The 11,120-nt window shown below is 46.0% G+C and overlaps 1 protein-coding gene across 1 annotated transcript in view; it reads right to left on the bottom strand.

The window, feature by feature from the left end:
• RANBP10 (RAN binding protein 10) overlaps positions 1–11,120 on the bottom strand; it is a 56,250-nt gene that overhangs the window by 12,365 nt on the left and 32,765 nt on the right. Inside the window, exons 4-5 of the mRNA XM_006909775.3 lie at positions 5,303–5,470; positions 637–659 (exon numbers count right to left, since the gene is read on the bottom strand). Of these exons, the coding sequence (XP_006909837.2) occupies positions 637–659; positions 5,303–5,470 (191 nt within the window). The remainder of the gene's footprint in view (positions 1–636; positions 660–5,302; positions 5,471–11,120) is intronic.

Genomic DNA, 11,120 nt, shown 5'->3' on the forward strand with positions numbered 1-11,120 from the left:
TATGGCAGCAAGTTCAGTCCCCTAAGGTGGCAGTCCTCAACCATTTTGGCACCAGGGACTGGTGCTCCTATGAGAATCTAATGCCAGATGATCTGAGGTGGAGCTAAGGCGGTGATGCTAGCACTAGGGAGCAGCTGCAAATACAGATGAAGCTTTGCTCGCTTGCCTGCCACTCACCTCCTGCTATGCGGCCCAATTCCTAAGAGACCACTTACCAGTCCGTGACCCAGGGGTTGGAGACCCTTGCCCTAGGGCATTGGCTTTCCTTAGGGATCTCTAATGGGGATACACAGGGACCTAACAGGTCAGGAACAATTCTCTACACTCTGCACCTTGATGTATTGGCTGTAAGCCATGCAAAACGGGCTTGGACCTGGAGCTACCCTCAACTCTACCTACATTGCTTCCCCAACTGCCTTCGGAAGTACCACAAATCACTACCTGCTATAAGTTATAGAGTAAGACCAGGTCTTGCTACTGGAGAGAAAAAAACCGGCAGGTATCCCCTACTGGTCTCCTCAAGCTGACAGCACAACACACAACCTTGGTTGGGGAAAGGGCCACAGACCCTACATCCTGCACTTGCAAGTACCATCATGCCCCATATCCCAGTCGGCTCCCAACAATAGTACTTACCGGGAGGTCTGTGAAGGCTATACCTGTGGAGGCAAAGGAACAGTCATCAGCCCACAGAAGGTCTGTCATAATAGCAGGAAAGGGGCTGGTCATCACATCTACCCAACAGTGGAGGCCAAGCATGCGCTAGAGCCTGGTAGGTTAGACCATGGTCTTCCCTTTGCTGGGTGGCCTGGCCAGAAGTGAAGTCAGATACTTGAGTATTTGTCCACAGCTCTTCCACTCGCTCAGAAAAAGCCTGCTAGGAAGGACTAAAACCCCAATGATCTACCGCTGAGGTCTCTCCAGGCCTGATCCTTCTCTTGATCCAATATGTACTTATGGAGACCTACTATGTGTGCCAGACCCTATTCCATGTTTTACCTCCTCTGATCCTCATACCAACTCTAGGGAGCATGCTTATCCCCATTTTACAGATAAGGAAAGTAAATCTCAGAGGTTAAATTCTTTGCCAAGAATCATAAAACTAGCAGAAGTGGTGGGACTGGACTCATTCCTAGTCTGACACTCCAACATCATCTCTAAGCTGACAGAGCAGCGGAGACAGGGAAGATGGCGGCTGCCCATCTCCAGGGCCATAACTGTCCAGAGTCCCCAGAGGTTACAAGTTGACAAACCCCAGGTTAACAATGTCTTGTGTACCCGCTGAATCCTCCTGCCAAGAGAAGAGGCTCTGTTTCCAGGGACCTGAATGGGAAGTGAGAGTGGAGGGGAGCGGGACCCCAAATATATGAGCAGGTCTAAGCAAGAGAGGCCTTGGGTTATCAACCAGAGCATTCATGTTCTGCAGACTGAGAAACAACTGAAGGCCAAAGGAGGCTCTCCCAAGGACTCATAGCCTTTCCGTTTTTTAAGATAAATTCCTTATCTTCTAGAAACTCCTCAGCTTTTGGCCTGAAAGGTTTTCAAACCACTGACTTCTTAAAGGTCCCCAGTCTGCTCTCCCAACCCCACCCAGAAAAGAAACTGAAACCCCACAAGACAGAAGAACAGGTGAGGGTCTGACCATAGGTTTCCCAGTGAACCTGGGGCCAAAATCTTGCCAGTCAGTGCATTCCATGTGTTTCCTCTGTGCTGGGCACTGGGCTCAGTGCCTAACGAGGAACCATTTAATACTCAGAACAACCTTGGAAGGTGTATACTGTCAGACACCAGTTTACAGATGAAAAAACGAAGGTGCAGAGAGACTGTTTAAGTTCTTTGCCAGGCCACTTTGCTCCACAGTAAGGGAAGCTCATAAACCCCATCATCTGCCTGTCCGAGGCCACTTCTGAGCCCTACATGCAGAGTCAATAGTCACAGAGCTGGCAGGATGGAATCTGAAAGCCCTTCCAGCCTCCAGGTCTGCATGGAAGCTGCCCTCAAGGATCTCAGTGTGGCCAGGCTACTGCTGCTGTACCCCAGTTCATGGAGGAGACCTGAAGGACCCTGGAATAAGGGGGAGTCTGGCCTCCATCAGTTATCTGTAGTGCAACCTTTGGCAAGTCATCTAACCTCTCTGAGCCCATCTGAAAAAAGGGGGTAACACTAATTCCAATACCTCAAGAGAGAAACTGAGATACTGATACTTTGTGAAAGCTGCTTCATAAACTGTGAAGTCTGGGTATAAGTTGGCTGCAGTTGTGCCACAAGGTGAGGCAACTGCCACAGTTCTGGGCAGAGGATGACCTTCCCGGGCTTGCCCAGCTCTACCTCACAATGGTACTCAGGAAGGATAAGCCCTTGAGGTGCTTCCAGGAAGATGAGGAAAAGAGGCTACTCCACCCCCTATTGCACTGGACAAGGGCAACACTGCTACCCCAAGCTCTGCAGGTCTCTGGGAGCCTCTGCAAGGCTACTGTGACAAGATCTGGGTTGATCCACAGGAAGAAGGTCCAGGCAAAGATCCAGGATGCAAACAGGACATTCAAAATTGCTGATAAGAAGGGCCCCGAACCAAACAGACATAGGTCAGGGGTCACTGAGGCTGAGGGTATAAAGAGCCTGTGAGAGAGCACAGAGCTGGATAAAAATGACTCTGCAAGTGCATGGACCACTTGTGGATGAGCTGTCAGTCTCCCGTCTCCATTCACTCGCTCACTCATCCTTCGTCACGTTATCTGCTGAGACCTCCTAGGGGCCAAGCCCTGTAACAGGCACTGCAAGCCTGGCCCTCAAAGTGCTGCCAACTCCAGCAAGAGAGATGGCATGCATCTAATAATTACACAGACAACCAACCAATGACCACGGGGTGAGCGCTGTGACAGAGGACAATGGAGTACATGAAAAAAGCAAGGAGGCCAGGAAACATCATTCTTCTCTAAAAAAGGAAAGGTTCTGAGGTTAGAGAGCAGTGACTGGCTCACTGATCCTCTGAAATTCTGAAGCACACTTATTGATAAGCTGGTTTGTGAGAAGTAAACAAGGTCATTAGAAGATTCACCAAGTAGTCTATCATCCCAAGTTCACTGCCTTTCCATTAAATTTCATGATCAAGAAAATGCAAAGGATGGGTGATATCCAGTTTTTAGTAAAGTCTAAGTAGTATCCTTGTGACAAAATAGAAAAACATGAGTTTCAAACTAATATAACAAAGTGATTCTTAAATGGCTGGTGTCTACCCAGACAAGCTATAGGCTAAAGGCTCACATCATAGCCTTGTCTTCTTCCAATGTTTTTTAAATCGATATCAATGAAAACACACATGAAACATGTTTATCAAATTTTAGGTTAATACAATGCTGAAAAAAATACCAAATATTTGAGATAGAACAAGTGAGACCACAGATCTTGACAAGCTGAAAAAATAGGCAATATATTCCTAAATGAAGTGTAATAGCAAGATGTGTGAGGTCTTGCATGGGATCCATAAAAAGCATATAGTAGGAAGATGAATTTTTAAAAACAGCATGAGGGTTTGGGCTGACATTAAGGTGGCCATGAGCTCCTGACCGACAACAAGCTCATGGGCCTTGGTGCACAGTTAAGGCCCAGAGGAGGGAGGTACAAATGCAGTGGGGACAGCAGGGTATGCCCCAAACCGTGGGTCCTACAGCAGGTGCCATGCTCTGAACAAGGTATGGACAAGCTGGAGGGATGTGAAGGACGCAGGAACTCAAAGCAGAGAGGACTGAGACTGGCTGCAGAGGGGCAGGTAAAAGGGATGGCCCCTGGAACTCTGACAGCAGAAAAACCAAGAGCCAAGAAATAGCTGGAGTCAGAGAACAAAATGGGGAGCGAGGAGCCATCTTGAGACTTTGGCCTCATCCTCCAGCAGCTAACTCCTCACCAGCTGGATACCAGTAACTGCAGCTAGGTGGCCATGGATCTCAGAGGAGTTTCTCCGCTGTGCACCTGGGTCAGCTCTGAGGTGTCTGTGCTATGCTCCTGCTGCCCACTATGGGCCGTGGCATTCGACTGCCTTGCTGAGGAATGCTGGCTCTTGATCACTCAGCCCAACCACCAGAAAACCTGATTTCCACTCAGGTCCCCTGATTTTGCCTGGGCTCATCTACTGGAGAAGCCACAAAGGGGCTGCGGGGAGTGGCAGCCCCCTTTTAACTGCCCCTCAAGCCAGGGGAAGTGGGTCTCCTAGGAATTTAATTCCAAATAAAATGCCCAACTTCCTTCCTGGCAAGGTCTGTGGCCAGCCTGGCTGGTAGGGTTCTGCCAGATCAGAGACCTCTGCAAACCCAGGAAGGAAGGCCCAGCAGTTAGGCATCACCTCAGAACCACTCTAGCCAAGGGCTCCTCTCACTTAAGAGCCAAATACAAGTCAGTCCCGGTAGGGCAAGCATCAGAACAAAGTCTCCCTTGCTCTCAAGTTCTAATCTTAAATTTCTACATGTGCATAGGGTTGCTCTTCCAAGGGATCCTGCAGGACCACTATCGCCCTCCACTGATCGCTGTTCCTCCTGAGTTTCTGATCCCAGTTGCTAGTACCACGAATCCAGGCACTTTTCCACCTTCTCTTCTTACTAATTCCCATGCCCCCCCCCACCATCTGCTAGTGCTCCCCATCTGTCACTAAGCCCCACTGGGCCACCCCTAGGCCTTTGTCAGGCCTGTTCCCCACTTCCTGTACCTATCACTACTGCCTTGCCTCAGGCCACCTGCCTTCACCCCTGGCCCTTACTGCAGTCAGTCCATCCTTCACAGTTTACCAAAGGTACCTTTTAAAATATAAGTCTGTCCAATTTGCTGTCTGTTAACCACAGGAGAGGCCTGGCCCCATTTGACTCCAGCCTGTATGTTTATCTGCAGTACTAGACAGCCCTTACTGTTGCTCCATAGCAACTAGTACCCTGAGTTTTTAGAAGGGCTGGCCAGTCTGGGCTCAGGCCATGAGCATGCAAACCACTATCACTCAAGTGTGTACCTGGGACCCTCAAACTTCTCATCAACCCCAAGCCTTGCTCTGACAAGTATCACACAGGCTAGGAGCATGATCATGACAATGCTGCTCTCTCGACACTGACCCTGGGCTCGATAAATGTTCCTGAATGGATAGGTTAACAAAAGGAGAGCTCCTGCTACCCTTTCTTTACCTTGTAGGAAATGGCTGCAGTTCCCCAGATCTCAGCACGGGATCTGTGATACTGCTTTGGCTACAAAGCCTGCCCCTGGGCCACTCATCAATCAAAGCAGTTCCATAGGGCAGATCCTCCAAGATCCCCTATGCACCCACCAAGGCTGTGGCCATTCTTGGTGTAGAAGCAGGTGCCGTTGATGAGGTTGACACAGCAGCCAATCACGTCTCCTGTGGTGAATGTGGGACCATAGGGCTGGCCAGTCCCCGAAGAACAGAAGGAATGCCCATCATCGCCATGGTAACCATAGGAATGTTTATCCCAACCTGTGAGGGAAGAGAATAGCCACAGCTGAGTAGAGGTACTAGAGGGAGAAGCAAGACAGCCACAGAAGCCCACCCAGGTCCAAACTGTCCCCAGGCTGCCACCACCTCAGTTAGCACTCGGCCTCTCACAGAGCCGGCTACAGACAGCATCTGGCTGTGCCAGATGAGCAGTGAGTCCAGCAGCTTACCACCCCTGAGGAGCAGAGGCAGCCCTACTAAAGAAGGAGCCCAAGTCGTGGTTAGCAGGAAAACCATGAGTGATCAGGAAAGGACTTACCAGGAGGCCATGCCACAAGAAAGTGGTCAGGGAAAGCCTTGTCAAGAGGAAGAGGAATCTTGAACTGAGCTCTGAGGTGTATCATGGTGAGTTTAAAATAATTTTTTTTAACTGAAGTATAATTTACATGAAACAAGACTCTCTCTTGTTAACTGACAATTCAATAAGTTTTTAACAAATTTTAACACACGTTACCACCACCACCATGATCAAGATACAGAACATTTCCATCACTCCAAAAAGTTCCCTCATGCTTCTCTACAGTCAATTCCAATCCACCCACCCAATTCCAATCCAGTGTTGTCCCTGGCAACACTGATCTGATTTTTCTCCTATGGTCTTATCTTTTCCAGAATGTCATATAAACAGAATATAGAATCACAGAATATGGAATGTCTTGTGTCTGGCTTCTTTTACTTAGCACAATACATCTGAGATTCATCTACATTGTTACATGTAGCAGTTATTTCGTTGATTTTTACTGCAGAACAGCACTTCATTATATGGATGTACCACAGTTTGCCTATGCATTCACTAGTTGATAACATTTGAGCCGTTTCCAATTTTTGGCCATTATAAATAAAGCCAACACATATTTGCATACAGGTCTTTGCATGGACATATTTCTCTTGGGTAAATACTTAGAAATGGTATTGCTGAGTCATAAAATAAGTATATGTTTAACTTGATAACAAACTGCCAAACTGTATTCCAAAGTGGCTGTACTGTTTTGCATTTCCACCAGGAATGTATGAGTTCCACAGTCTCACCAGCACTTGGTATTGTCAGTTGTCTGTTTTTTTTTTTCTTTTAGCCATTTTAGTAGTGACGTAATGGTTTTAATATCATTTTGCCTTTAATTTGCATTTCTCTGATGACCAAGGTGTTCAGCATCTTTTCATATACTTATTGGTTTACTAGAAAATGATTGTTCAAATCTTTAACCCATTTTTTTTTAATTGGGTTGTGTACCTTACTGAGCTGTAAGGGTTCTAGATATATCTTGAATATAAATCCTTTTATGTGTTTTGCAAATATTTTCTTCTAGTCTGTGGCTTGTCTGTTCATTTTCCTAACAGTGTTTTTCAAAAGAAATTCTGATTGGGATTTTGTTGCATCTATAGGTCAATTTGGTGAGAATAGCTTAATATATTGATTATTTCAATCATGAATGTGGCATATCGCTCCACTTATTTAGGTCTTCTTTAATTTCTTAATGTTTTGACATATTTAGCTCTAAGTATTTAATTTTTGATGCTATTATAAATGTTATTTTTAAATTTTAATTTCCAATTGTTTCTATTATAACAAAATAAAATTGATTTTGAGGGTGGACGAATGGGGTCAAAGTTTCTTTTCGGAGTGATGAAAATGTTCTAAAATTAGATTATGATAATGATTGGCAACTCCATAAACATGCTAAAAACCATTGAATTGTACACTTTAAATGGGTCCATTTTATGGCATGTAAATTTTATCTCAATAACACTATTAAACACACACATATATTTGATTTATTATATATTCATCTGGTGTCCTGCAATCTTGTTAAACTCACTAATTAGTTCTGGTAGCTTATGTGAAAATTCTTCAGAATTTTTTAACATAGTGTCTGAGAATGAAGATAGTTTGTATTTCTTCCTTTCCACTCTGCATGCCTTTTATTTCCTTTTTCTGCCTTACTGTACTGACTAGGACCTCTAATACAAGGCTGAATAGAAATGGTGAGAGCAGAAGTGAGACCTCTGATGTGTACCAAGGTTTTATACAGGGAAGAGGGTGAAGGTCATTCCAGGAGTGAGAAGTACAGGTAAAAGCATGAACATAGATGGGACAGGAGCGTGTGAGCTACAGAGGGGCCTGCCTGCCTGTTTGGCTAAGGAACATAGCCCACAGAACCCACACAGGGTCGGTGAGCTAAGGGGCTGGCAGGCAGGTCTACTCCCCAAGGCAGCCCTCCCAAGTAGCTTTCCCGGCCTCTGCTGCCTCCTGGGGGTCTGAGCAGCATGTCCATGTGAACATGCTTAGTGACACCCCATCCCTCTCAAGTGGCATGGGTAGGAGAAGTTCTCCCCTGTGAGGGAAAGGTCATTGGGGCAGAGTGCTTGAAGATCTGAGTGGCTCAGAAAAGAAGACAGGACTCAAACATTCACGGCATACGTTGTGTGTACATGCGCATGCATGTATACATGCACAGGGTGAGGGCAGGGGGCATGGGCAGACTCTAAGCAAAGGTGTGGGCATGAGAACAGATGGATGACAGGGCTAAGGATTGGCAAGGGAAACAGAGGGCATGACTGGAGAGAGAGGTGGAGCTGACAAGACCCTGGAGCCTAAACTGCCTTGCGTTTAAACCAGTGGGCTCAAAGGTAAGTTGTCCCTCAAAATCACAGCACCAACCCCAAGCCTTGTGTACTGTAAGCTTTCCTGTCTTTTCAGCCAGGAACCCTCTAGTTAAAAAAAGATCCCCTCAGGAGCCCATACAGGAACAGGCCATAGCCGAATGGCTCTCACTAACGGGTGCCCAAAGCCCTGCTGCTCCCCTCCGGCATCTTCCCACATCACAAGGAAACTATCATGAGAACCACTCAGGACTGGCTTTAGAAGGCCCAAGGCCCAGACCTGGAGCCACACTGTTCCTACCCTCCCAATTCCCCAGACACTGGGACTGCCTGGCTCAGAGGACAAAATGCTGCTCTGGGCATCAATCCACTTTTACACTTTCCCATGCCGGGGAGTGGGAAGGGCCTATCTATTGCTGGTAGGTACACAAATCATTTGACCTCAGGAAATGGCTCTCTGGGGCACAGTGATGCCCATTCCTGTACCAAGAGGCAGGTTAATGTGGCTATCATAGGCAAGGCCTCTCCTCAGGCTTCAACACAGGAAGCCCTAGGGTTCCTGGTGGTGACACCTGCAGTAGTAGCAGCTGCTCCCCTCGTCTACAGAAGGCCATAGATGAAGAATGGCCAGCTAGACAGCAGTGACAATCATCCTTCCAGGTTTGGCTCAGACTGAGCTTGGTGGCCCCAGGCATGCCCACCAGCTTCCCCAGACTCAGGATCCATATGCACACATCCCACCTGTCACAGTGGTCCTCCCCACCCTCCCCTCCTAAATCTCTCAGATGGAGCATGGGGACTTCTCAAATGCAACACAGTAACTGACTACAATGTGGCAACCTGTTACGAGAGCACTGCCATAAACCTGAGTGTTTGGCACAACAGGTACTGTCACCTTTACTTCACCAAGAGACTGGGGGACTTGCTTACAGCCGACATAGCTAGAAGTGCCTCCGCTGGGATTTGAACCCAAAACTTCAGGTTCCAAAACCCACATCCTTCCTGTCGCAGGTCCTGTTTCATTTGGGGTGGTAACCACCCTGGCAGGGAAACTATTCCCAAGCCCCTGCTCGTCACCAGAGGTGAGTGGTCAGATGCACTACTTTTAGGGAGCTGTGGACCTGGGATCTCTGTCTTGCAGTGAGTCAGAGGGCCTGCAGGCCAGCGATGAGGGAAAGCCCAGACCGCAGCCCTAGAAGAAGACACAGGCCCCGGTGCCTCCTGTCTGAAGGACACAACTGCCCATCTCTACCCTCCAGGGCACACCTACCCTCCTGCCTTACCAGGCAGCCACAGCCAGCAGACCGGAGTGCACACTCCACCCAGTCCCAGCCCTCTTCTTTCTCTCACGGGATGATCCTTCGTGACAGATCTTTTACGCAAATTTTACTATCTAAAAGGTAGAAGGCATGAGCTGGAAGGTTTTTTTTTTTTTAGTGTACTCAGATAGAATTGGTAAGTATTCTAGAAAACCTAATAATAATGTGGCCATTTGATTTATCAAAGCTGGTGAAATAACCCAGAAGAATCATTTCCTACTTAGTGACTCAAGGATATCTGGGAGATATTTTTGTCTCAGTGTATCAGAACTCAATAATTTCCACCAAAACAACAGATGCTTACATTTTCAAAGACCTAAAATAAAAACTTAAATATTTTGAATACTTTTCTTCAAAAATAAACTATATAGTTATTTTGACAAAACTACAATAGAATTTTCAGATTTTTAACTCGAGCTATAAATGTGGATTTTAAATGGTAAAAAACTGAAGAGCTCAATAAAAACATTTTTTGAGAATCAATTCAGTATTCACTATCACCTCAGTCTGGCTGGAAAGCAGATACATTTTCTTATTTTTTTTTTTTTCAATTCCCAAATAATTTATCAATTATATAGATTTGCCCAAAGGAAAAGAACTCACACAGTCCCTGGGGTATGCTGAATAAGGCTTCCCAAAATATCCACATCCTAATCCCCAGAACCCGTAAATATGCTACTTTGCATGGTAAAAAAGTGTGCATACGTGAGTAAATTCACTCTTGAAATAGGGAGATTATTCTGGATTATGCAGGGGCAGGGGGCAAAATGAAATCCTAAGGGTCCTTGTAAGACAGAGGCAGGGGGGTCAAGTCAGAAAAGGCAATGTAATGACAGAAGCAGAGAGAGATTGGAAGATGCTACACTGCTGGCTTTGAAGATGGATGATGGGACCATAAGTCAAGGAATGAAGATGGACTCTAAAAGTTAGAAAAGGCAAAGAAACAGATTCTTCCCTAGAGACTTCAGAAAGAACACTACCCTGTTGACACCTTGATTTTAGGACTTCTGTCCTCCAGAACTGTAAGATGATTATTTTAAGCCAGGGCTATTGTTATAGCAGCAACAGGCTACTAAAATAGTCCCCTCTGGCTATAGAAGTTATTGAGCATCTGGAAAGATTAGGGCAGAGAAACAACACCTCAGCTCCTGTCTCTTCACAGTGCTGCTATAAAGTTAAAAGCTTTTCCAAGAAAATCAGAGCTGTAATATATCTTCAGTTGAAGCTATCATTTTATAGCTAGTATTTTTCTGAACACATTTAAGAGCTTCTGTGTGTATACAAAATGCAAAAGGCAGCTTGGAGTTAAAAACAGAATGTTATTAGACATCTCATTTAGTAACAGTACCTTTAAGACCACTGTGCTAACTTCCCATCCTCTGGAAAGGACAAGCATCATCCACTTGCCACCAATTAGTTAACAAAGGCCTACATCATGAAGTTGACAAGAGGGAGTGGAGGGTGGTGTGAAGGGAGAAGACATAATATATGAGAAAACCAATAAGCAAACAAGAAAACAACTGGTAGATAAAATGTGCTCTGAAGAGAACAAAGCCAGATGATGAGCCAGAAACGAGAGTGAAGATGGCGACTACCAAAATGGAAACTGACCAGGATAGAGTAGTTAAATTAGTCCTCACTGAGTGGTATGACCCATGAGCAGAGGTTTGCCTGATAAAAGAATCAGAAGGAAGAACATTTGGCACAAAGGG

The sequence above is a fragment of the Pteropus alecto genome, unplaced genomic scaffold (assembly GCF_000325575.1).
Source record: "Pteropus alecto unplaced genomic scaffold, ASM32557v1 scaffold42, whole genome shotgun sequence".
NCBI lineage: Eukaryota > Metazoa > Chordata > Mammalia > Chiroptera > Pteropodidae > Pteropus > Pteropus alecto.